A 27906-nucleotide genomic window follows, 5' to 3' on the forward strand; every position below is an offset into this window, starting at 1 on the left:
AATCAATGTTTTTTTTAAATTCCAACAAAACTGAAATGATACCTTTAAATTCACGTTTCAGTTAGGGGGCTAAATGTAGCTTATGATTTTTTTTAACTCAAGCACCTGGCCTAAACTACGATCAGGTAAAAGCATTTTTGCTTCATAAAGAAACAAAATTTTGTAATATATTAAAAACATCTGTAGCCCTGGTTAGAAACCATCTGGGGACACGTTGCGCCTAATCAGACACGTAGGCAATGAGCGAGAATAAGCGAAAATCACGTTTTTTGGCGTTATGCAAGAGGACATCTGCCTGTTACAGAACGATCCATGAAAGAGTTAGTGTCTTTCCAGGGAATAAATCCAGCCCACTTCAGTCCTGCACCCTCCTCCTCTTGCTCTCCCTCCTCAGTGAAGGCTGCACAGCTGGCAATTTACGGACTGTGAGGAGTAATTGGCTGCTCGGTGGACCACTGTCCTGCAAATTGGACTCATTTGATGAGGAAGATGATTTAGCTGAGGGACTGTGATATTTATTCAAGTTTGGACTCCCGGGATTCAGTTTACAAACTTCTGGATCACCAAAATCCTAGAGTGAGATCCCCCTTTCTCCACTGGAACCGTTATAACCTCCTCATACTGGACACATAAGGTAAGGCACGTTTGATAATAGCTCGACTGTATTGAACAATATGAAGAAAAATGCAAATGGGATCTTGTTTTCACTCTAAACCTGACAATTTTGGTTTCTTTTATGCAGTAAAGTTTTTTTTTTCCAGAATGTATAAATGTAAACAGCAAACTTCTTACCCCTGCCTTACTTTTATGAAACTGGCAAAAAAAAAAAAAAAAAAAAAAAAAAAACTGCTTACAAAACTGAACTTTTCCAGTACAGCAATACCTATAAAACAGACCCTTTTTACCTTAAGGATGCTCTACATCCCACATGAATAAAAGAAAGGAAATCAGCTCCCAAAGCCAAATAGTCACTTGAAAAATAGCTCAGAGTGTGAAATAAGATGTACCTACCTTGGTCTACATTTAAGAAATCCCCCAATGTAAAAAACTGAAAAGCTTTAATTCTTCAAAGGAGGTACAAAAAGCTGGATCTGTATTTGTTCACAGATAAGGAGTTACTTAAAGCTCCTGTGAGGAGTTTTTACTGGTTAAAAAACAGACTGAAGCGAACAGTTGTGCCTTTTCTGAGCTATTAAAGAGACTGAATATTTCAGTTTCACAAATTTCAATCAGAATCAGAAATACTTTTTTGATCCCTAAGGGTAAATTACATAAATTAATGCGCAGGAAAAGATCAGTACCTGCTTATGAGGCATCACTGTGACCACAGAGGGCACCAAATTCACCACAAACAGAAAGTTTTTGAGGGGGACACAGATTGAAAAGATATCAGCACATTTAAATTTAAAACTGTGCATCTCTTGTACTTTCCGTTATGTTTTTTCTTTGCTAACAAAAGTGAAGTGTGAATCCTCATTTTTTCAATCTAGTGTTTGAATCTGTGTGGCTGGTTTATAAATGAACTGTAATTCAGATGTCCTGGTACTGCTAAAAGACTTTATTAATGCTAGTTTTAAGATGTCAAAAAGACAAAAAATAAAGGATGGACATAAAATGATGAAAAAGAGAGCAAAGCTTTTCTTATAAATGCTTTTAAAAGGTCGCTCATTAGAAAGTGGTGCTGTTAAACCTCATCACTGAGTTCGGGAAGATTACAACCCTGCATTGTGGTTTGGGCTCTTCTACTTCACAATTAGGCAGACCAGAAAAGCAACAAGCTCTGGCTTCTTCTTAGAATTTCTAAAAAATATCACTGGCTTTCTTTTCTCTTTGTGATTTTTCCATCTTGTATCTACCTCCTTAGATGTGGCTCTCACTAATTCTGACTGGTTTACAGATAAGGTTTCACAAAGTTCCTCTGAGGTCAACAACACGCTGCAGAAAGGCATGAAAATCTTTTCCTGTTGCCCACGCAGGGAGCTTTCACTCGCAGCTTAGTTCAATCAACCAAATCACAGCAAGGTACAGAGCTCTGGTAGTAATTAGCGAACAGATTCAGTGTGTTTTGGTGCATGCATGCATGCAGAGTCTCAGGACAGGGCTGACTGCTGTGCTGTTTACAGTTTCAGTCTACCTGCAAAAACTTGAAACATTTGTAACTAGAAAATCACTCAGAGAGCACATTCTGATTGTCACGCAACACTTAAGTCCTACTTTAATGTTGTACTTTGGTGTTACAATAACTTTTTACCTGACAGTTTTGAAAATTATGACATATTTCATATTACAGATCTAAGTATCCAGAATATTGGCAGGATCTGGATCGTACTTTTACATCTGTGAGAAATTATGGTGACCTTGTCTTGTATTGTTTAGCAAAGCAATCAGACTATTTATCGTGGAGTTATATACACATGTGCTGAAAACGGCCCTATCTCACAATGATAAAGAATCCTTTAAAGAAGTCCTGGATCCAGACGGTGATCCGGATCACCTCCAAAATTTAATCACTTTTTTCATATCCCATTTTGAACATTTTCTGAAAATTTAATCAAGATTCCTTTGTTACTTTTTGAGTTATGTTGTTCACAGACAAACAACATAACATAACCAAACAAAACCTCCTTGGCAAAGGTGAAAAAGGAAGTTAAAGTGTACAGTTAACAACCCATCTTCTGTCTTTGTGATGTTGTTCTAAGAGCTGAATCTGAGTTGCAGGACTCTGGAGTTTAAAGCCTTTTCAATCAAATCCAAAGTTGGTATGCAGGTCGGCAAACATCAGGCAAAGGTTTCCAAAACAAATGCTAAGCCAAGACAGAATCAGGAATCAAAGCAGGGGTCGAAAACACAGTGTAACATAAGGAAACCATTAGGGATGGGTACCTTTCACATTTGAGCCGATGAGGTACCAATGCCCGGTACCTGGAAACTCAATGGTACCAATTTCCGGTACTTTTTTTGTGTTTATGTGGTAAAATATATCAATTTATTTAATAATAAAGTATATATTTTTTCAATTTGACATATTTATTCTTCAATATATAACCTTGCAATGCTGTGTTCATGTCCAGTGTGGAAAATCACCTACTCTTCAACTCCCTCACAGTCATAAGGATGCATTTAGGTACCTAAACATGGCACCTTTTGATTTTACATGAATCGATACCTGCTACTTTTGACAGGATTAGGATGGTACCTATAAAAGTACCTAATTCGGTACCCATCCCTAGATACCATAGGTGTGACACCCTGACTGTCTCCTTGTCTTTTGTGCATCACATCACATTAAGTGACTCCTCACAGGAGTTTTAAAGATGCAATACTCAGCACCTCATGTACTTTGCTTTTAAAAGCCCTCTCTGACTGAAGCGTAGTGTGTGTCCATCCATACACCATGAAACCGGGCTCAGACCATGCAGTCAGTCTCAGACATGTTTTGGAAAGTGCACCTTAAGTTTGCGGTCTCTGTACAAACACATCACACTACTGTATTTGTGTCTCCAGAGGAACAACCCCCCTCGCTCTCTGAAAGCTAAGAGGGAGTGAAGCTGTCAGAGTATCAATAGCAGGCTTATGTTAGCAGTCAGGGTCGACCGGAGCTTTGCAGGAAGGTTTGCGAGAGCAGAGTGAACACTGTGTGAAGAGAAAGGACTTATGGTTGAATAACACTGACGTCTGCTTGTAAAAATCTGAAACAAAGGTGTTAATTTACTGGGTATGAATAATAATAATGCGTCGGATGGTGTGGTCAGTGAGGCCTGTACGTTTTTAATGTCCCCCGTCATCCTTCTGCCCCACATCAGAGCGGAGTAAACACGGAGCAGATGGTTTGAATCAAACTGTCGGGGCAGCTCCTCATGGTCACGTCAATCCTTCCTCCATATGCTGAGCATATTTTCAGCCCCTCTCTGCTTTCCTCCACTATTTATAGAGATAAAAACTGCAGTTTTTGCAGATCAGAGAGGTTTAAGGGGCAGCTATACTGACTTTAGCTGCCTCCCTCTGGTATTATCTCAGCACAAAATGATGCTTACAGACCTCTTCTGGTTGAGTTTACATTTATGTATTCTTTGTTTTAAAGTTATTTTTGGTGCCTTTTCTCAGAAGATGACAGCTGAAGATTAAGTGAATGATGCTACAAGGAAATCTTTGTATAAAAGCCTGAGATCTGTCATCTCTGCTGTTCATGCTTTTTTAAAAAGAGAGAGACTTAGCAGACTCAGCTTTTCCTGAATAACAATATCTGACCAAAATCTACCTGATTGAATCAAATCCTTTTTTCCACCACAGCTGAAACAATGGTGCAGTGGAGACACAGGCCCCGGTTAGCCTTCAGCCTTCTGTTTGGGTTGTGGTTACCCTTCTGTTTAGCCCAGACCACACCATCAAGCACAGCCTCATCATCACCCACACCCACACCATCCCCATCCTCCCAGCCCCAGACGGAGCGGCTGAAGGTTCGACTGTCTGGATACCCAAGGAAACACAACGAGGGGCGGGTCGAGCTTTTCTACAAGGGAGAGTGGGGGACGATCTGTGACGACGACTTCTCAATAACAAACGCCAACGTGCTCTGTCGCCAGCTGGGCTTCGTGTCGGCCACAGGGTGGACACACAGCGCCAAGTACGGCAAAGGGCAAGGTAAGAGTGACCTCAGCTACTTCCTGAGATTCAAACAAGAAGTGCCTAACTCCAAACTTTTTAAAACTTAAAAACAAGTTTAAGCATAACTAGAAAAATTACTGAGCATTTCCTAAATCTGCTGTCTGTCCAGGGAAAATCTGGCTGGACAACGTGCTGTGTAACGGGGGCGAGAAGAGCATTGAGTTCTGCAGGTCCCGCGGGTGGGGCAACAGTGACTGCACTCATGACGAAGACGCCGGAGTGGTGTGCAAAGACGAGAGGATTCCTGGCTTTGTCGACCCAAACGTTATTGACGTAAGTCACTGGAACACATTTAAAGAGTGTTTATTTTGTTGCATCTAAAATTACACACAGAGCTCATTACAAAACTGTTACAAGCCCGTAAAGTTGGCTTCACAGCCTATAGACTATATGATTAGACCCACACAGCAGACAAACTCCACCTGTAGCTGCTACACACATGGTACTGATGATCTGCCCTGTACCATGTGTTGGAGCCTGTTACAAAGAGCAGCCTTTCCAGCTTTAGTGTCCTGAGGTGATGTAGTAAACCCAACAGCTTCCATAACAGAGGCCCTTTGACTCATTGTCTGCGGGGTCATGGAGAAGAGAAAGGTCGTGAACTTAGGGTCACAGCTTCAGATGAGAAATTCTACCCCCTTAACAGAACTCGTAGCAAGGGTAAAGTTATTTGAGCAGTTCTTAAAGAGGAGGTATTCTACTTTCTTATTTTTTAAACAGGAATATAAAGTGGCAATATTGGATTTTCAGACTAAATGTGAGTAGATTTTCAAAACTCTGGGTATTCAGATGTTGAGGAAAACCCTGGATATGCGCCACAAGCTCCGAGTGCACAATGTTTAGAAAACAGCGAAGCTCATTTACCGTAACATTACAGCCTGAAACAACAGGCTAACCACAGCTAAAGTTAGCATCCTGAAGCTAACACAGAGACTGGGGGGACACTGAGGAAAAGCTCTTACATCTGCTCCACAGCTCACAGCATTTGAAATACTCACATTTCCAGGGTCCCAGGTTTGTTGGTGGATGGTTGGTAATGAGCCTGGAGTCAGGACCAGTCTATTCGCTAGCCCTCTGTTGGACTGTCCAAAGTTGGAGAAGCAGCCAGCTGTGAAGTGACTAGCACACACATGCACAGTTTTACTGAGTGTAGCTGGCACATTTCCTTGATAAATGAACTCTAGCCACTTAGTCTTGTCTTCTTCTGAGATGGGAAGCTTGAGCATGGAACAATGTGGTTGTTTACGGCCAAAAACAGAGCAGTGATGGCTCTTCAACTTTGGCATAATATGGGACTTTAAAATGAATAAATAGATGAAAGCTTGAGATCGTCACTTCAGTTTTGCTGAAATGATGAGGTCATCACATGAGGATCACCTAACTGGTTCATTTCAGAGCGCTGGCCAATCAGAGAGAAGGGGGGGTTTTAGAGTAGGGAGCCTTAAAGAGACAGCTGCTAAAATGAAACGTATGAAACAGAGGCAGAAATATTTTTTTTGTTTGTTTAGATTTAACAATTAGATTTAGATTAACATTTATATTTAGTATTTAGATTAAAAATGTGTGCTTAGATTTCACATTTAGATTTAGTATTTAGATTCAACTTGTGCTGTCAGGGGATTAAAAAAATAATCTAATTAATTACAGGTACAGTTATTTGTAATTGATTGATCTAATTAATCACATTCTAATCTCATATCTGCTTAAGGTCCCCAAAAAAAGAATCTGAATTCTAGGACATTAAAAATTGTAGCTCATGACTAATCAAATGAATACATGAAAAAAGGACGATTTGTAAATCCACATTTTTTCAATTGGCCAAGGTTTAAATGTCTGTGTTCGCTGCCATTGATGTTGAGCAACTGTTTACCGCGTCTATAGAAGTAAACTATGTTTTGCAGCAGGGGGAGGCAGGGTCTGGCTGTGCTTGTCAATAAAAATCCTGCTCATAAACTACTGTGGGTGAGAGCGGTGTGCTCTTTGGATGAGAGCTCAGCATGGATATGAGGAGAAGATGTGAGATGACAGAGGCATAGCGCTACGCTGCAAGTCAGAAAAGTTCAGGCAGCTCACGCTCCAACTGAGGATGTGTCATGTTAGTTAAGAGTGAAAGAGCGGCACAATAGCTAGAAAAGACGACGGAGATCATGAAGAGGATGGAGCACCTGAGATGAAAGCGATCAAAAAAAGTATGTTTAGTCTGTTTTTTTGATTGAAAACAGGAAGAGAGACATAAAAGAGGAGAGTCCACTCTTCTTAGGTAGTTTTGGTGTTTACATAGTCATAGAAAACAAGATTATTTGGGTCTTAATAGATCGTCCAAGATGCTCTGAAAATTTCATGTGTACACATGTTTAACGAGTATATAGAACAAGTATGGCCCCCATACTCTAGTGAAACCATTCAGGGAGAGTTTGTATCCACACACTCACAGGTGGGAATGATATAAAGCAGATCCAGTGTGCTCACTAAACCTTTCCTGTGTCAACACAGATTCTTGAAACTAAAGGAAACTTTGAGTTTAACTCTGAGGAAGCTCAGCTAAGACCAGACGCCAGTTTACCCGGTTGTAGCTGGTTGTCATTTTTCCATCTGTCCTCTTTGATGTGTTTGTGTGACTGAGCGGTGAGAGGTGAACAGGGTCAGACCGGGAGCTCTTCTCCACTGACTCCTGTAGACTCCTCCAGTATGTGGATAAAGCAGCTCTGCTACAAACAAAGAGATGTTATGGAAAGCAGTTTTCATTATAGTGAGACACAGACTCTCAGATACTATCACTCCGTCTGCGTCCTGCTGCTGAGAGTCAGGCTCCATCAGACTCCCTGAAGACCACAGCCGTTTCTTTTCCAAATAAAACCAAGCGGAAGTGACTCATTTGAGCGCTGGCGATCGCAGACAGTCACGTTTACCACTCATGAGCTGTTAGTGAGAGCGTTTGACCCAAATTACACCCCGTAATAGCTGTGACTCAATGTTCGGCCTGTTTCTCCCATTCAGGCTTCTTTGGGAAACGTGCGTGCGTGAGTGAGCACATGTTTCTATGTGGGTGAAATAGTAAGATGAGTATGATGAGAGTGATGAGAGAAAAACATACAAGGAGGCAAGATCTACTGACAAGGATAATTGGGTTTCCATAAATATTTGGGTTTAAGGGTTCATGGTTTTTTGTCATTTTTCCAGAGAATGTCTTCTCATAAGAAAGAGTTAATTGATTTAATCCTCAAATATCTGCTAATGATACATATTAAATTCATCAGTTATTTGTTCATTTCAGAACAGAAACATGTCTTGAAAGCTAATTGTCTCGTCACAGGCTCGAGTTGATGATAACAGGATAGAGGAGGTGCGGCTCCGGCCCGTGGTTGCCGTGGCCAGAAAGAAGATGCCCATAACAGAAGGTGTCGTGGAGGTGAAGTACAAAGACGGCTGGGCACAGATCTGCGACCAGGGCTGGACGATTAAAAACACACGAGTGGTCTGCGGCATGCTGGGATTCCCACATGAGAAGAAAGTCAACAAGAACTTCTACAAGTAAGTGGAGAGCTGAAGACACGAGCAGCAGTTACTGTTTTGTGTTGCAGAAACAAGCTTTTGTTTCTCCAGCAACAAGTGTCTTTAAAGTTTGTCATTCAGTCGTGAGGGGAAGTTTGACTGGTTCCAGTCTTAAAGCAAAGAGGCAACACCACAAGTGATTCACAAGCATCTCAGCTGATTGCTGTGGATATCAAAGCAACAGCATGGCTCGACAACAGAGCATGATTGGAGTTAAAGCATCTGGATGGGGCTCTGATTGTCCTCCTCTGTTCCTCATTTCTTCTCTCTGAAGTTGTTTTTGTTTTGTCTTTTGGCTCCACATGACAGCAGCTGTGATTTTTGTCCCAGCAGGGTCACATATTTCATGTCCTCTGTCTCTGCTCAGTGATCTGCAAAGGAAGTTTAAAGTGATTGTTTATCACTGGCAGCAATAGAGAAGTGAGAGCCAAAGCTTTTGTCTTATGTGTTTTAACACATAATCATCCAAAGAACATGAGTTGGCCAGAAGCTTTGAGCTGAGTTGGTTTTAGTTTCAGTCTGCTGGAAGGGAAATTGGGACTAAATCATCCTGGGATCATACAACACCACACAAAATGACACTGTGAGAAACAACACAGTAGGAAACAGCATTACAATACGATATGATGTATTAGGATATGATACATCATGATATATAACTCAACATTAACTTATGACACAATACATTATTCCAATCAAGCAGCAACCTCCAGTCTAACAATATGAGGGAGAATACAGGAAGTCACATGCACACCAAGCCAAAAAGCTGTTTATACGGCAGAATGTCACCTATTTACAGCCTGGTTCAAAAAACGTCTCCTGTCTGAGTCGCTAATTTCACCATCCACAAACACTGTATGGGGTTAACTTTTTTCTAACTCAGCAGTTTAGAGGATATCAAGATCGTGAGCTCACCCAATCAGAGGCACAGCTCATCTCATGTGACTGACGTGTGCCCTATACCTGTACTAGAAGCCCCCATCACTTCCAATATAGCTGCTATGGCCGATATGCTTCAAAAATCAGTTTCAGAAACAGATGGGTGACGTCAGGGAGACTACATCCATTACAGTCTATGGTTATGTTCTAGTACATGGTGATGTATTACTAGACGTTAGGCTATAGCATGACATGTAATAACTAGTACATTTTGATGCAATATGATACAATATTTTACAGGAGAGTTCTAGAACTTAATTTAGGAGACACTGTCTGCTGTCTGTCTAACATGAGTCTGGTTCTGTCCGAGGTTTCTGCCCGTTAAAGGGAAGTTTTTCCTTGCCATTGTAACATGCTAAATGCTGCAAAGTCCTGTACTCATGGTGGATTAAGGTAAGATAAGATAAGACAAGACTCCTTATCTTGTCTTGATGTTGGGTTTCTGCTAATAAAATTTTATTAACATTTACGGGTCTAGACCTGTAAATGTTTTTGTAAAGTGTCTCGAGATAACGTTTGTTATGATTTGGCGCTATACAAATAAAGATTGATTGATTGATTGATTGATTGATTGACTTTAGTCCAGAGAGACGTACAAGAAAGACGATACATTCTAAAACATTTTGAGATATTCTGTTGCTTGGTTAGCACGGCTTATGTTCCCAATATCGATGGATGGAGGGACAGGTCGATGTCGTCACTTCTTAGCTCACACCTGAGAATCAGCACGTTGTCCTCACCTCCTTCTCTTCACCTTGTGGGGAAACATCAGGCCTTGCACTAGTTAGCATTGACATGCTACAGGCTACAGGCTGCAGGCTGTATGATAGGACACATGATATGATACAATATATTATAGTACAGTAGGTTACAATATGATGTGATATAATGATGTGACAACTTACAAAAAGTTATGCTAGGTTATGTAATGACGTAAAACATTAGGATTTGCTATGATGTGACATGAGATGATATGATATAATACTTTGTGACACAACACATTATGCTATTACATGATATGATGCTTTCTTCTTTGAAACCTGGGCAGAATCAAACAACTAAAGGCAGAGTTTCATCATCTTAGGTCTGTTAACAGTCACGCAGACTCTAGCAGTAACAGACCTTTCTGTGGTTTGTTCGTACAGTCGACTCTCTTCTCCCAGTTTGCTCCTCCAGTATGACTGCACACATTCCTGGCTGCACTCCAGCTTGAAGTGTCTTATTCATCCCCTGCAGATGGTTCCCAGTAGTTCGAGGGGAAATGTGTGTTTTCTCTCAAGAGTGTGTGAAGGCTGAGGCTCAGGGGAATAGTCCGGGGTTCTTGTTGTCTCTTTCTCTTAGTCTTTCAGTCAGAATGTGTGAGTTAAGGAGGGGCTGGAGACAGACAATCAGCTTTTCTTTACGCACTCAAAACACAAACATTAACTCTAACTTACTCTTATGGTAGTCATTGTGCTGTGCTCTGGATAACACCTCTGCTTGCTACACCGGTGACCTGAAGTCTGTAACATAACATCGGGGATGCTTGAGGAATGTCAAAAATGTTATTCACCACTGACCCTCCAGAGCTTTACCTGAAAGATGTGTGTGTGTGCAGCAGAGAGCCGAGTGTGTGAGTGAGTGTGAGTACATATATGCAGCCTGTGTGTGTTTACATGTAGTCTCTCTCCTGTGTGTGATGGAATCTGGCTGTCTCACGGTTGCAGACGTCTGAAAAAGCGAGCGGCTGAGAAGGTGTCCAGGCCAAAGGTTAATGTTTCAGCTGGTGGAAGGTATTGAGCGAGAGAAACCCACCGTCCAGCTCCTCCTGCTTCTCTCTAGGATACGAGCGTAGGCTGACAGTGGGTTTCCTGCTGGAGTAGAAAAAGACCCTTTTAGCTCCTTTTGTAGACTAGATCTCCTCTTTCATACCACGTTAGGATGTGCAGCATGTGGATGGGTTTAAGATGTTTCTCTGTATCAGTAGCTGCATTGGTTGGAAGTTCTGTTTTATTCCTACTCATCACATTTCCTCTGACATAAAACAGACTGTCAACACAAAGTTAATCAAGAGGAAAATCACTCATTAGATATTCAAACTCCTAAATCTGGCTCACTACTTAACCAAATTGTTAACATCCTATCATACACATAATCATACAGAAGAGTACTAGGGCCACTAGAGAGAAAAAAAAAAACATTTACTTCCAACATTTTTTTGTTACCTTTTTTTCTTTGAAAAAAAAATCAGAATTCTGAGAAAAAAAAGTGAGAATATTGAGACTAACGTCAGAATTTATGAGGAAAAAAAGGCAAAATTCTGAGATAACAGTCAGAATTCTGACTTTATTTCTCGGAATTATTTTTTTTTTCTCAGAACTCTGACTTTTTTTCCCATGATTTTGACTTTGGTCTCAAAATTCTGACATTTTTTTTCTGAATTCTGTTTTCACAGAGTTCTGACTTAAGTGTCATAATTGTGACTTTTTTTCTCAAAATTTATTTATTATTATTATTATTACTTTTTTTATTATTGTTATTATTTTTACAAAATTCTGACTTTATTCCCAGAATTCTGACTTTTTTTTCTCAGAATTTATTTATTCATTTATTTATTTATTTTACAAAATTCTAACTTAAGTCATAGAATTCTGACTTTTTTCTTAAAATTCAGTCTTTCTCTCACAATTCTGACTTTTTTTTTCTCAGAATTCTGACTTTTTCTCGGAAAAAATAGTAACAACAAAATGGACATTTTTTTTCAGTGGCCCTAATCCTCTTATATACAATCAATTTCTTCAGTATCAAACTTTTTAATCTGTTTTTGATTGGTGGGTTTTGTCAGTCTGTTCTATGCCTATGACCCAAGTTTTTATCCTTGTTTTTCTTTTTCTCAATCTTGCCAGCTAATTCCATTTTGTACATGGCATGCTTTTTGGAAGAGGTTAGAAGTTTTACATTCTGGCATCTTTACCTTAAAATATGGTCTGAGGCTTCTGAGGAAATGAGACAAAATGAGAATGTGTCGCTTTGCTAAAATTTCCAAATATTAAGTCAGACAAATATATTTCACCTATATTTGTCTAAATCTGCATAAAAAGTGATGTTTGAGATTTAAATGTGGAAAAATGTTCTTGTTATTTGTCGTGAAAGCAACTTTACATCGGCACCCCGTAATTATACAAGGAAGAAAGCTTTTACTCAATTTTGCTTAAATAATTATTTTAGATCAATTGTACAACATTATTTTGTTAATTTTAAGGCTCTTGGGGTGACAGCTGTTTGCAGAATCTGAAAATAAATTGAGCAGAGCAAAGAAAACAGTTTGACTCAGACACTGCTGTGTGTGATATCACCATGTAAAGTTATGCTAAAGCCAACACACCAGCCTTTATCATTCATTAGACTTCTCTTGGTCACAAAGCAATGCCATGCATCTTTAATCATCGTTAATGTCAATGTGGTAACTTTGTGTTCACATTGTGAAAAATAACAGAAAGTAGCTCAAGTTTTACTAACAAACATGTAAATAATCATGTTTACATCTCACAAACTACACGGCCAAAGGTACAGGGGCATTTGAACTACCAACCCATGTGTTCCACTTACGTTTGGCTCTGTAGTTTTTACAGTCTGAGTGGTTTCTTGTTTCAAATGTGTCACCTCCTTTAAAACAGCATCACCACTGCTCATCGTTCACTTTGTCACGTTTTGTTCTCCTCACTGTTCAGTCTAACCCTTGTTTACGTTTCAGGCCGACACCCAAAGCTAAAGCTAACTCTAAGCCTAAACAGAGCAGCCCTGGCAAAAGGTAACCTGAGGATAAACTATTCAGTGGGTTGGTTTCATCTGTTTAGACAGACCCACACACATGCTGCATCCAAAAAGATAAACTGAATGTTCTCTGATAAAAAAAAACATCTGAAGGGTTTCTGGAATAGTTTTGGATGTGCAGACGAAGAGAAATAGTTTATTCTCTGAAAAACGTACAGCCTGTCCTGTCCTGCCCTGCACATGTTGGGATTCACACCAGGTGTTACGAATGTGCAGACATATAAGAACAAAAGTCTGGCATCAGTCTTTTAATGCTTGATGTAAATGCTTTTATTGGGAAAATGTATTTCCTGAGACATTTTTACAAGTATTTTCAGATATTTCACAAGAATAACCTCTTTCCTCTTCTGTCTCTGCTCCCTCCAGGTTGTATTTGGAGCGACAGAAGAATTACTTCCACGTTCACTCTGTGGCGTGCACGGGCACAGAGGTCCACCTGGCTGCCTGTCCCCTGGAGTTCAGCAAGCCCAACGCGACGTCCACCTGCCAGGGCATGCCGGCTGTCGTGAGCTGCATGCCGGGGCCGCAGTTCATGCAGAACAGTGGCTTGAAAAAGAAACTTAAGATCTCGGTAATTTACTGACTGTCTAAACACTTACAGATTTTTCCATGTGCAGAGAAATGTGTTTACAGCTGCTAAAAGAGGCTGGCCAGGGTACTCTGATTGGGGTCCTGTTTCATTTTCATGCATGAAATGTTTATTTTTCCTGAAAATGCAGTGAAGCAAATTAAGAATGCTTTATTTCAACAGAGCTGTCTTCTGCAGAAACATCTGCATGCAGCGGCTTTAAAATCTCAGCACATCATCTTGGAAAAATGTCCGTGGAAATTGCAGATTTTGAAAAGAAATATATGTTAGGAAGACATGTGCATATGTCTACAAATATGCATATGTATATTAGTTTTCTCATTTGTGATTCTTAAGTTTTTTAAAATGTATTTATTTTCAATTTTTAAACAATTACTATTATTTTCCTACATTTATTATTATTATTTCTTCACTTATTCTTGTTAATGTGTCTATTATTTTTCCTCTGAGCCCTCTTTAAAGTTTATTTTAGATGTTTACCGAAAGGATACTTAGCTGAAAGTCTTGACTCTAGAGCAGGGGTCTGCAACCTTTGTTTTCTAGGGAGCCATTTATCCTCAGCGCACCTGGATCAGAGTCATTCCAGAGCCACAAAACTAACTTTAACTTTAACTTTATGGTTAAGATTGTAGAGTGAGTGAAATTCGGAACATAGTTAAAATCTAGAAAATAAATATATAAAAGAAAGTTGTTTTTTTTTATTTTTACAATTGTACATTCGATGTTTTTTTTTTTTTAATTTTGGATTAATGTGTGAAAATTGTTAAATTCAAAAAAGTTGTACAACTTTTCAAAGCTTTAAATAAAAAAAATAAAATATGTTGCTAAAATTTGAAACCAAAAAAACAAATGTAAATTTTTTTTGAAAGAATTGAATTTTTTTAAAAAAATCTGCAAAAGAAGTCAAATAACTTTCAATTTTTTCTAAAAAAAATGGAGCATTAAGAAAATGGAAATTTCAAAAATCTTTTAACATTCAAAGTAATTCAAAATTCAGAAACCTTTTAAAAATTGAACTTTAAAAAATTTGGAAAAAAATCTAACTCCTAAACTTTGCTAATTTTTTTCAGTCTTTGAAAGAGTACCTGAATTTTACAGCATAATTTTGCTCAAATCATCATTTTTTGTTATTTGCTAATGTCTTTCTACATATCTAGCCTGTATATTAAGCTTGTACAAAACCCATCCACAAAATTGAAATCTTTATTTTCTTCCAGATTTATCTTTTTTTAGATTTAGTTTTCTTACCAGGGCTGTAAAACTTGAGGTTAGTCACAGGTGCATGGACGTGAAGTAGAGTTGTGGCAGGCTATGTTACAAGATGTGATGAATACTTAGTTCAACAAAATGTTAACTCATGATTTTATTTATTATTATTTTCAAAAATATTTTTTAAAGCTACAAGGAGCCTCTGCAAAGGAGTCAAAGAGTCGCATGAGTCTCTAGAGCCACATGTTAAAGACCCTTGCTCTAGAGGAACCACATGATAGACTCCGAAATTGACAAAGAAAAAAAAATATTATTTACATTTTTATTTATTTATTTATGTATTTTGAATTATTTATTTTCATTTTATTTTATTTTATTTTATTTTATTGTTTTGTGATTAACCCATGTTATGACTGTTTAAAATGAAGAGAGAAAGAGAAAAAAATACAGGAAAAATTGCATCTAAGATGTATCCAATAAGTGATATAATGATGCAGTATTTCAGTAAAAAGAGAATTAAAAAATAAAAAAAACTCAGCACATCACCTGATGAAAACACAGTTAATTTAGTCATCTGACCTTTTGTTTGCTCTTCTCTCTGATTGATTCGTAGAGCAACGTGAGGCTGAAAGGGGGAGCCAGGCTGGGTGAGGGTCGCGTTGAGGTGCTGAAAGACAACGAATGGGGGACGGTGTGTGACGACCGCTGGAACCTGCAGTCAGCCAGCGTCGTCTGCAGGGAGCTGGGCTTCGGCAGCGCCAAAGAGGCCCTGACGGGAGCTCGCATGGGACAAGGTAAAGAAGAGGGATGATCATCTGTTGGTTTCAGTCCTCAGAGCAGGAGTCCAGTCATCAGCTGTCCATCTGCAGCCTGTTTTTATCTCACAGGTCATCTTTTGACCTCAGAGAAGTGATAATCTGCACACACAGACCCACATTCCTGCACAGATCCCTCAGTGAGCGCTTGTTTTAATAAGTAAAGGAATGCAGGCATGACGAAAGAAGTGACACTAAGACAGGAGGAGGAAGAGTTTTCTGTAGAAACCATCTGACACAGACCAGAGCTCGCTAATGTGCTGCTCATGTTCAGATAAAACTGCTACAAATCTTATCGAGTGAGGAATGTGCTTTTAACACGTGTAAGCTCTGAGTCTTTGGCAGTGATTCCTTTATACACATTTCAGCATTCATTTTTTATACTGTGTGTGTTTTCGTGTTAGTTCTTCCGTTCAAGTTTTTGGGTAACGGCCCTGAGATTCCACGAATGAAGGAGAAACAAGCGGCCTTTTGAGTCTCAGCGCTCAGAAGCTCTGGGTGGGGATGTCTGCTCTCGTGTGTGTACATTTTGATTTCAACCACAGAGGAAGTCGGTGGAGGAGACTTTGAGGCAGCAGCAGCAGATCTGTTCTGTGCTCAGGTACAGGAGCTGAAAAAAAAAACACGACCCGGCTGAAAGAGTCCAGAAACATTCCTGAAACAAGCTGAAGGAGAAATCCCAGTCACCTCGTGCTCTGACTCAGAGTGACGACGGGAGTTTGAAGGGTGGAAGTAAAGCAGGGTGTTGATGATCGATGCTCGCTCAGCAAATATGTCGCAGGTTTAAAAGCAAGCAGACTAGTATGAAACGTGATTTGGCATCAGAGGTTAGTATTTCTTAAAGCCGATCCAAGTCCAGACAGCAGGACGACAAAGACCTGGATCATTATAATCTGATTGATTCGACTCATTAGATGGATTCACCCTTTAAGAGTTTAATCCAGCTGTCTCCAAACGAGATCAATTGTGTGCACTGGATTAAACGAGCTCACCTTGTGCGATCTGAAGAAGTTCAGGCTCAAGTTCAGTTACAGGGCATGTATCTGAGGCCTTGAACACACGTAGCCGGGCATTTTAAGAAAGGAATATCCGCCCTCATTCACTTTTGAATATACTTTCGCCAACATGCAGTGGGCAAATCTGCTGATAAGTGCTGCTCGAGGCATAGGCGAAGGCCAATATTTGTCAGTGTCTTAGAGATGTAAAACCATTGCCAACCAATCAGAATGAGCGGGCTGTGAGGAGTTTGAAAGTGATCTTGAAAAAGTCTCTTCTAGATATATGCCTGATTGTAATCCAGACTTTAAAATGAGATTATCAGCGCCAATATTGCTGGTTACAGGTTATTTTAAATTGATCTACGGCACTTCTTGGTCTCTATGACAACACCACGCCGGCTGACAAAGTTTAGTAGAGAGAGGAGATAAAACACAGAGATCTGTGTTTTTCTCTGCTTAAAATGATTTCTGTGACTAATTTTGTAGTGATGGTGGACACAGGAGCCTAACTGTCAGAACAGCAGACAGAAGAGCAGAAGAAAGCTAAACGGGAGAGGCTAATTAGCCTTTAGCTCAGGCTGTATCACTCTATAACACAGGTGCTAATCTGTTAGTGCTAATGTTGATTCCAACCCACAGTCAGCAGTTATTCTGCAGTGGTCTGTTCAAACTTGAGAGTCTATCAATAAAATGAAGAGTGAGGTTACGTTAGCTCTGATTGGCTGACAAACATAGCTAACCAGGATTTACTAACGTTACACATTACAGACATGTCTTAGAGCAGTGTTTCTCGAATTGTGGTCCGCGAACCACTAGTGGTCCGCCAGTGCTCCCTAGTGGTCCGCAAAGACCGTGAGGAAATTGTGTTTTTTTAATGGCATATTCACAAGAAAAGAGGGGGTGGGGGTGCAAGTTGTTCGGCTACTACGCACATTGATAAAATCTATAAAAACTGGTTCATAAAAGCATGGAGTAATTTAGTTTAATCTAAGTACATAAGTATTTAAATACTAGAAATTTAAAGTATTTTGGAATAGTGTATCAGTAATGGAGTTATACTCAGATTCTGAGGTCCATTTTCTCCCTCATTCTTAAAGAAAGCAACAAACAAAACACCAAACTATGAGAAATGAGTTCACTTTTTTACTCTAGTCTCCGAATAAAGGGAATTAAAGAAATAAAATGTATGATTTTAATCATAAAAATAATTGGCGTTTCCATTTTCAAAATAATCGTTAGTTGCAGCCCTAGCAAGTTGTAACATGTATGATTGGATGTTTGATTTGTTCTGGGGCTATTTAGCTCGTGGTGGTCCACAAGAGTTTTCTGGGGGAATAAGTGGTCCTTGGTCTGAAAAAAATTGAGAAACACTGTCTTAGAGCACCGGGCTGCCAGCTGCACTAAATATAAACAGCTAATAAACTACTTACAAACTGATTGTGTTTACTTGTTGTCTCGTTAGCCTACGGATACGTCAGAGCACCAGTTGTATCCAGTAAAAAAGTTGTCTTGAACAAAGAAAATTTGTTTCAGTCCGATCTCTATTTAATTCCAAAACAAATACACGCCTCGCTAAAGGTAATTTACGACAGTGTGCGGTGACTCCGGGCCACAAGGAGGCGAGGGAGTACAATCAAAACAGATCCTCCTCATGGCATCTTTAAGGACAACAGTGTGCACAGTTTCTTTTTCTAAATTTCACCTGTGTGTGTGTCTGCAGGTATGGGTCCCATCTACATGAATGAGGTGAAGTGCCAGGGTCTGGAGAAGTCCATCTGGACCTGCCCGTTTAAAAACATCACGTCAGAGGACTGTCAGCACATGGAGGACGCCGCTGTCCGCTGCAACGTGCCCTACCTGGGCCTCGAGAACTCGGTCAGAGCTCAGCCTCCTTCCTGAAAGTCTTAACCTTTGTCTTCATCAGAATGAGAGAAGAAATGTGAATGTAGCAAAGAAAATAGCTTACGAAAATGTTGTTTGCTGCTCTTGAAGTGTTTAGATGTAGAGCTGATACTGTGAACTCCTCACCCACTCCTCTTTCACTGCTGTCAGGAAGAAAAAACAGCTTTATCGTTTGATTCCTCAAGTTTTTGTGCTCTGACGGCGCTTAGTCACTGGAAAGAAACCCAAAGTTTAATTTTTCCTGAATTCTTTTTGACAGCAGTGATTTCCTTCTAACTCAGAGTATTTCTGGTTCTGCATTCGTGTCGAACCAGATCATACTCCTTATTTCACTTAGATACACGCAGAGGCTTTGTGGGATAAAAACTCTGCTGGTTTTAAAAGTTTTAGACCTCTCTTCAGAGTTTTTGTCCCACCTGGTCTTCATGTATCTCTGCTTTCCCCTCTAACCCGTCGGCCTCACACAGATCCGAATCACAGGCGGTCGCACTCGTTACGAGGGCCGTGTGGAGGTGCTGAACACAGACTCCAACGGTACGCAGAGCTGGGGTCTGATCTGTGGGGAGACCTGGACCACCAAGGAGGCCATGGTGGCCTGCAGGCAGCTGGGCTTGAACTACGCTAACCAGGGCCTGAAAGTAGGTTATTAACATGATGGGGGGGCTCTTCTCTTACTCTCTGTCTGGGATTTTGTGACATGTGAAGATATAATGAACTGTCAGAAACATGAAGGTTGTTTTTCCTCTTAAAAAAATCTGTAAACTCAGCTTTTCTTCTCCACCATGCTAGAGTTTGGTGTGTTTACCTTTGGAGCATGTGTGTATTATCGTCTGACAGCTCATTACAGCTTCATATGGCGTCACTGTTTCTCTTTCTTCACGGGGAAACTCAAAACTGCTTCTGGTCTTTTCTGCGGGCAGACCAAACCAACTCACATGAAGTTTCTAATCAAACTAAAAAAATACTCACCACTGAAGCCAAGTGGTGACCTCATCTGGAAACCACGTCAACATTTTCCACATCTAGAGAAGTCTAACGACACAACCCCCTCCTCCGCCGCCACCACCGAACAGGGACCATGACAGTTTGAGTCCAGACAGTTGAGAGACAGGACAGGAAGTGTGTCCCTTCACTGACTCCCTGCAGGACTTGTCTGCAGATCCGGATAGTGGGCGGCCGGAGCGATTATGAAGGCCGGGTGGAGGTTCAGGTGGGGTCCAAGTGGGGCACAGTGTGCAGCACAGGCTGGACCACAAAGGAAGCCATGGTGGTTTGCAGGCAGCTAGGGCTGGGCTACTCCATGCATGCCATCACTGTAAGTACAGGAGCAGAGATCAGACTCACAGACACTCATGTGATTTAAATATGGGAAACTAAACACAAAGTAGTGTTTCAAACTTTGATTGTTGTGATATTTTCTTAAAATTTGATTTAAAAGGAAGGAGAAGCTGGGTTTTAAAAAGTAACTCAGGTTTTTCCCTGAAGATATTTAGGCCGCAGTGACACAGGACAGATTGATATTTACATTTAATCAGGTCAGAAATGCTTAGAGAAACTAAAAGACTGTTTCAAAAAGAGCTTCATACATTTCTTTATTCATTAAGTGTTTATTTACGAGGATAAGAATGAAGCAGGTAAACCAAATCCACATTACTGTCACAACTCGTTGTACACATCCTCCATTGTTAGAGAATTTTGTATTTTTGTGTTCTTGTCAAAAAGTTCTTAATTAGTCTGCTCTTGGGTTCTCCTTTTTGTCATGACAGGACAAACTGTCCAGAAAAGGACCCAGTGGATTATTTTGATAGTTTTGGACTGTTTTCACAAAATAAAACAGGAAACACAAGTTAAAACACACAAGACAGGGATCATGATGAACAGGACAAAGGAAAACACAGTCAAAAAGAAAAAAAGCGCAACTAATGACATTTACAGCAGGCTGAAACACTCGTTCCCAAAAAACACTTGGAGAAACAGCACTCACAGGTGTAAATGAATACAATTTAAAAATGTTTGCAACTTGTAGAAGTTTCAAATTCTATGGATTTTTCTACCTCTGAGCATTTCAAAATTGTTTTATAATTTTGCGTATTTTTTACATTTTCATTTTTTAAAATAACTTTAATTTTTTTGCAATCTTTGAAGTTTGATTTTTTTTTTAATTTTGCATTTTTTTTTGCAGATTTTTAAAGTTTCATACATTTTTAGTAATTTCTGCAAATATTTACATTTCTTTTTTTTATTTTCTGCAGCTATTTGAAATTCAAAATTGTTTGCAAATTTATCACTTTTGTAGTTTTTCGATTATTTTTTCAAATTTCAATATTTTTTTTTCAATTTACAGAAGGGTGAAACACTCATTGATGAATTGACCCTTATAGAAAGAACACAGACAAAACAAAAAAGTTCAAACTGTCATACAAGAATATCACTGCCCGGTAAAACAATGAGTAAGAATTTAAAATAACCATACTCAGAAGAAGACAGATGTAAATTAATACAAATTAGAAATTTTGGCAAATTTTAGAAGTTTCAGTTATTTTTTAAAAATTTGCAACTTCTAGACATTTCAAAATTGTTATATTTTTTACAGTTATATTTTTAAAATAATTTAACGATATTTATTTTGCAATTTTTTAAGTTTCATTTTGTGTAGTTTTGCAATTTTTTGCAATTTTTTTAAGATTCAAATATTTTGGGCAATTTTTGCAAATATATATTTTTTTGCAACTATTTGAAATTAAAAAAAATATTTGCAATTTTTTTAAATTTCAATTTTTCCCAATATTTGCAAATTTATTCAAAATAAAAAAAACTAAGACATAACTTGTTAAAATGTATAAATTCAAAATATCTAGTATTTGATATCACAGCATTTTTCTTCATAAATTGGTCTTGTTGTGTCATCATATCAGGGCCTTATTTTCAGAATCTCAGATTATTGTAACAAATAGCTGTAACCCAAAGACAATCTTTTCTTTCAGGAGCTCTGGTCTTCATGGGACTGTTTTGATTTTTTTATTTTGTCATTAAGAGCTTTTTACGGCATGATCAGCATGATACATCTGCTGCCGTTGTTTGAGAGGCTTACATGCTTCCACGTCCCCTAATTCAGTCTGGGCTGGTTGTTAAAGCTCAGCTCTTCATGTCGAGTTTCAGAGCAGCCCTCTGAGAGGGAAGTAGAGATTTGTCTTGTATTGACACCCACAGAACCAAACAGACCACAGTTAGAGGGTAAAACTTACTTTGTTGTTCCGCGGCTTCTTGAAAATGTCGTAAATTACCGAGTGAAGAGGAGGAAAATTGAAGGCAAAGAGAAAGTGGGCACAACATGTACAGCTGTAATTCATTGTATTTTGGGAGTTTTGATTTGAAGAAAGTGAGAGCTCAGCAAATTGTTAGTGATGTGAAAATGTAAAGCCTTCCAGTTTGTAATCCCATCATTGAATCCCTCAGTATCTGCAGTTATTTTTCTCCAGTGGTCATAAACTCAGCATCACACGGTGTCCTCACCGAGCAGCCAAACATGACTCATGAACATCTGTTTCTGTGAAACTCTGCAGCTCCACGTTTCACCAAGCCCTTCCTGATCGATGCACTTTGTTTGCATGTTTGTTTGTTGTTGTCTGACCCGTTTTAAGGAGACCTGGTACTGGGACAGCAGCAACGTGACAGAGATGGTGATGAGTGGAGTGAAGTGCACGGGGAATGAGATGTCTCTGAGTCAGTGTCAGCATCACAAAACCGTCAGCTGTCAGAAGTCTTCAGCCAAGTTTGCAGCGGGGGTCATCTGCTCTGACAGTGAGTGAACAACCAGACTCTTCTTAGTGCATGATTAAATGTTTGGCTGTTTCTACCTCAGGTATGAACACAAACACAAACAATGATTTACTTCAAACAAACCAACGCTGAGCTTACACTGATTTGATTTTTGAGTGCAGGACTGATTTTGAGGCCAGGTCAACTTTTAACTCTCTTACAGAGTTGAGGGAGGCTCAGAAGACGATCACAGACCTTTGGAGGAATATTTTACATCTTAGAAAACAAGCTGCTTCACATGACATTTCTGCAACAGTGCAGTAATGAAGTCCAACAGAAACATGCACATTGACCTCTGCACTGTCTCAGTCTGTGATTCACATTGCAGTACAGTATCTGGTAGGGACAATATGATCCGCATGTGATTGGTATTGGCCGATTTTAGCTTATAATAAAATATCAAATGGAGAAAGTAAATCTAACTTTTTTAGCATATTTTTTAAGATAATGGAATTGTTATCTTGACTATTTTCAGTCATTGCCAGTCCCTCCCCCTTTTTTTGTCATTTTGTTTTGTTTTCAGCACTTGCTTATTTGGTAACCCCCTTTTTTATTTATTTATTTATTTATTTATTTATTTATTTATTTATTTGTTTGTTTATTTATTAATTTATTAATTTATCTATCTATCAATTTTATTCATTTATGTATTTATTTATTTATCAATTTTATTTATTTATTTGTTTATTTATTTATTATTTATTTAGATTGGTCGAGAAATATCTATTTAATTATTTTATTGTGTGAACCTGATTTTATGTTTTATAGTTTTTTTTTTAAATGCAGAGACAATGTTTATGGTTTTGTTAAAGTGAAAAAAAGAAAAGTTGTATATTTATAGATCGTATATTTTGAATTTATACCATTGTATTTCCTATAACTGTGTTTCCAATGATAAAATAAATAAATACAAATAAATAAACAAGTAAATAAAGAAAATAGATATTATTTTTTACACTTTTTGCAATTTTGTTGGCACGGTTCACGGCTCCTGTTTAAAGTTAAACTTGAATTTAAGCAGCAGTCTGTTAGAAACATGTTCTGACTACTTTAGGCACATTTACCATTTACCAAAGTAAACCATTTTATTCATTTTGGGTTTAATTGCTGTACAGTTGCACATCTCTTGTGTTCCCTATGAACAGAGGTTATGTTTACTGACTGTCATTTGTGAAATTAGCACAAATGTTCCCTGGTTGTGGGTAACATTATGGTTTTCCCAGGAAGAGCATCATACATTTGTCAAGTAGGATTTCTTTTTGGAATTTGTTTTCTTTCTAAATAAACAAATACACAGTTTAAATTATATATTTTTCTGCTTTTGCACAAGAAATGAATATAAAAAACAATGTGATAAGAGTATGCACTATGATACAAGATGATACTTCCAATACAGAAGAGAGTTAATAATCGCTGCAGTATAAGCACTGAAAAAATATCGGTATTGGTATTGGCTATGTGAGTGGTTAAATATCAGCATATTAGATATCGACAAAAAAATCCAATACCCTGCATCCCTAGTATTCAGCCTTGCAGACAAGGTGCATCGGGGAGCTATTTACCCTGCCCTGAACTGGACATATGAAGAAGCTGATAGAAATGACCCTTAACCTGATTGAGCAATCTAATGCATCTATTACAATAACTCTCTCACATTAATCCTACCCCTGCTCTTCCTCTCAGCTGCCTCTGACCTGGTCCTGAACGCCCCTCTGGTCCAGCAGACAGTCTACATCGAGGACCGCCCCCTTCACATGCTCTACTGCGCCGCAGAGGAGGACTGTCTCTCAAAATCCGCTGCCAAAGCCAACTGGCCCTACGGCCACCGACGCCTGCTCCGCTTCTCCTCACAGATCCACAACATCGGCCGCGCTGACTTCAAACCAAAGGCTGGGCGTCACTCCTGGGTCTGGCACGCCTGTCATGGGTAAGAATCTCAGTCAGAGGACGATGTTTGCTCTGGGATATTTATGATCAGCTTTTGACAACATGTGTTTGTTACACAGCCACTACCACAGCATGGATATTTTTACCCACTATGACCTGCTGAACTCCAACGGCACCAAAGTGGCAGAAGGACACAAAGCCAGCTTCTGTCTGGAGGACACCGACTGTCAGGAGGGTGAGTCTCAAGCTTTGGGTTTCATATTCTTTCTGTTCAGGGGAAAACTCAGTGTGTCTGAATCTAAAGTTGATGAGTTAGTTCATAAATCGGGGTCAGAGATTGAAATTCTGTCTGTTTTTTATTGAATGTTGTCTCATCCTAATTTCATTCCCTCCAGGTGTGTCAAAGCGGTACGAGTGTGCAAACTTTGGCGATCAGGGCATCACCGTGGGCTGCTGGGATTTGTACCGCCACGACATCGACTGCCAGTGGATCGACATCTCTGATGTCAAACCTGGAAACTACATCCTGCAGGTGAGTGTGTAGAAAACATAGAAATAAATAGATATAACTTGCTCCTTTGCACCACTTTCTCTAATACCTTTATTGAATTTCTCTCCTCTCCAGATTGTGATAAATCCAAACCACGAGGTGGCCGAAAGCGACTTCACAAACAACGCCATGAAATGCAACTGCAAATATGACGGACATCGGATCTGGCTCCATAACTGCCACATCGGTGAGCCGCCAGACAAACCGCTGCCTCACAGAGTTAAAGTCACGCCACTCCTGATCAGATTGTGACTGTTTTTTATTCTTCTTTCAGGTGATGCGTTCAGCGAGGAGGCGGAGAGGAGGTTTGAAAAATACCCCGGACAACTCAATAATCAGGTTTCCTAATCGACGATAAGCTCAATCAGATTCAGAGACTCACAGATTCTCCTTTGGAAATGGATTCTCCCTCATATCTCACAGAAGAAACCAGCAGTGTTGTTCCAGCAGTGAATGTGTTGTTTGTGACTTTTTATACTTGAATATTCAAGTGCTTATTTTTCTATTTTTTTAATTCTCATGTGAGCTTTTTTTTTTTTAAATCACGAGAAGGGATTTTTAAAGCCAGTAGTACAATCTGTGTTTGGTTTGGAGATCATTAATGAATGAGATTATAATTTTTTACTGAAGCATGAACAAGAACAAATGCAGCTCTGTGGATGTTTGACTCGTCTCACAGGTTCATTGAGTGTTAGGGACATAAAAGATGCAATGTCCTGTTTCCGAATTTACCTTAAATTCATCCCTAAATTACTACCTTGATAACTGTGGGGAACACAGTTTTTGTTGAGGTAGGTCTGACAGCTGTTTGTAACTAATTTTGGGGTGCGGAATCCAAAACTGGTCTCAGTTTTTCTCTATCATGTCAAGTTTTTAAACATTAGGATCCAAGTTTTCTTAGAAAATATAAAAAATACTTCACAGATATGTCTTATAAAATCTTCAAATAATGACATACAATGAAATATGAAAGAAACCTTTCACATTTGAAACATTACAGTACCAATGCCTGGTACCTGGCAATTGGTGGGTACTTAACAGTGCCAATTCTTGGTACTTTTTGTGTTTGTGTGGTAAAAAATACCAATTTGTTTAATAATAAAATGTATATTTTTTTCAATTTAACATATTCATTCTTCAGTATATAAGCTTGCAATGCTGTGTCCATGTCCAGCATGGAAAATCCCCTACTCTTCCTCTCCCTCAGAGTTACAAGGATGCATTTAGGTACCTAAACATGGTACCTTTTGATTTTACATGAATCTGTATCTGAAACCTTTTTTTTTTTTTTTTTTACTTATTTTTAATTAGATCAACTAAATAATTTTCTTTTCCTTTTTTTCCAGATGTATATTTTTACAAACCTCCATATATAGGATAAAATTTCAAGAAAACAATAACAGACAGTAGATGAAAAGACAATGTCCACCCTGGAGTATACGTTAAATGCACAAATCCAAGTCAGATACAAGATGACAGCATTTACAATGATGTACAACCAGAGGATTTTACATCACCAATAAGTATTATTTTTGCATTTATAATGGTAGCATAGGTTCCCATCTTTTAATAAAGGTAGCTCTCTGTAACCTTAGTGAGAATGTGATGTGCTCTTTTTGATAAACATCTCACACCTTTTGAATCCATGTATTGTACGAGGGAGGTTCTGGTTTCAACCATCTGATACCTTTGGGTATTACTCCCAATATTGGCACTGTAACGATTTGCAAGATTTTCAGTTTAAAAATCTACCTCCAAACCACACTTAACCTAGGACATAACCAAAATATGTGGGTGTGATTGGCTATAGGGGCTCCACAGTTCCTACAGCACGAGCTGGGATGTTGTGGGCCCATCTTGGACACAATTTCCAGGTACCCGGTACTTTTGACAGAATTTGTACCCATCCCTGCTCACTACACTGTCTCAACTGTGACTAAACAAACAAGCTGGCAAGTCTTGGGCCCGTTTACACGACAACGTTTCATCTGAAAACGCTAAAACGCAGTGAAAAAAAAAGCACTGTAGTAAGCATACGAGGCCTGTAGGTGGCGCTATAACTGTCTTGTCCAGAAGCCGCTTTTGGGAGCTCTCCACCAAAGTAGAGTTGAGCTGGTCAAGAGTGGAGCAAAGGATGCACACTTTATTGAAAGACAGTCAGCAGATTGAGCAGCACAAGCAGAACACGGTAGCTCGCGACAATTGTAACAACAGTACTGTTATCCTGTCGTATGCATGAAGCGCGAAACGGAGTGTGACGTCATCGTTTCCACTCTAACCGCCGGTTTACTGTTACCACGGCAACGGTGTCGGCAGCGTTTCAGAAAATCCCACTCTGGAGGCCGTTTTCGAAAGTTTGCGTTTTAGGTCGGCTGAAACGCCGTTTCCGGGTTAAACGCGAGGCTGAAACGCAACAAAACGTTTGCGTTTCACCCTAAAACCGTTGTCGTGTTAACAGCCCCTTCCTGCAGTTGATCAGTAGGGGGTAAGCTGTGGAGAAAAAACTTGACGTGCTAGAAAAAAACTGACTGCAGTTTTGGAATCAGCATGCCAACTTTAGTCACAATCAGCATAAAAACTAACTCACTAGAATTTTTATTTCAAAATTGTTCTCCAGTGTTATCCATTAAATACAAACATCTGCTCAAGATAAAAGAAGAAATAAATATTGGTTCCTGCAGTTTTTCACCATCTTTTGAAGCTCTGAGTCGTAACACACCTGCCTCCATCCACACCTACTTTGTGAATGTATTTATTGCCAAAAATGAGGAGAGGTGCTTTAAAGACACTTTTTTCATAAGCGTTTTTGTCCATTTGCTTTGTGGTTTTGAATCCACTTTAAAGCCATTTGTAGCTATAGTCTGTTTGTTTTTATGTATATTCATGTGTATAGAGTATATTTAGGAACATGTCACGGAAAAACTACAATAACCTTCAAAAGTTGCTGTATGTTCGAGTATGCTGATATAATCACACCCGCTGCACCAAATAAAAAGACAGGAATGAAAACTTGTGTGTGAGTCGTTTGGGAAATAACTGTTCAGTCTGTGATGAAAATGTCAGAGGTGATGAGCACAGAATCTAAAGGGATGTAAATCAGTCATTTTGGATATGTAAGAGCTTGAACAGTTCAGTAGAAGTCTCTTGAACTGACTGTGACACTGCGTT

General features: G+C 39.1%; 1 protein-coding gene across 4 annotated transcripts; it reads left to right on the forward strand.

The window, feature by feature from the left end:
• Positions 1-384: 384 nt before the first annotated feature.
• On the forward strand, positions 385-27756 carry loxl3b (lysyl oxidase-like 3b). Of its 4 annotated transcripts, XM_074691477.1 has the most exons (17): positions 385-634; positions 4291-4641; positions 4775-4938; positions 7979-8196; positions 10863-10928; positions 12890-12946; positions 13336-13540; positions 15381-15561; positions 18301-18455; positions 18950-19120; positions 19642-19797; positions 22124-22283; positions 23985-24228; positions 24308-24423; positions 24584-24720; positions 24814-24925; positions 25013-27756. In XM_074691477.1, exons 2-17 carry the CDS (start codon positions 4299-4301, stop codon positions 25084-25086), a joined length of 2559 nt encoding a protein of 852 aa, XP_074547578.1. In that variant the 5' UTR covers positions 385-634; positions 4291-4298; the 3' UTR covers positions 25087-27756. The 4 variants fall into 4 exon arrangements, with proteins under 4 accessions (XP_074547578.1, XP_074547575.1, XP_074547576.1 ...); XM_074691474.1 differs by lacking the exon at positions 19642-19797; XM_074691475.1 differs by lacking the exon at positions 18950-19120.
• Positions 27757-27906: the final 150 nt, after the last annotated feature.

The sequence above is a fragment of the Halichoeres trimaculatus genome, unplaced genomic scaffold (genome assembly GCF_033239565.1).
Source record: "Halichoeres trimaculatus isolate MK-OKI-2021-1 unplaced genomic scaffold, fHalTri1.1 fHalTri1_scaffold_17, whole genome shotgun sequence".
NCBI lineage: Eukaryota > Metazoa > Chordata > Actinopteri > Labriformes > Labridae > Halichoeres > Halichoeres trimaculatus.

What these genes read in the sequence shown, in the direction of transcription:
- loxl3b (XM_074691477.1), top strand. Translation starts at nt 4,299, where the DNA reads ATGGTGCAGTGGAGACACAGGCCCCGGTTAGCCTTCAGCCTTCTGTTT. An exon ending in GGGAGCTCGCATGGGACAAG is followed by an intron (nt 15,562 to 18,300) that starts GTAAAGAAGAGG and finishes GTGTGTCTGCAG; the next exon opens with GTATGGGTCCCATCTACATG. An exon ending in ACCTGGGCCTCGAGAACTCG is followed by an intron (nt 18,456 to 18,949) that starts GTCAGAGCTCAG and finishes GGCCTCACACAG; the next exon opens with ATCCGAATCACAGGCGGTCG.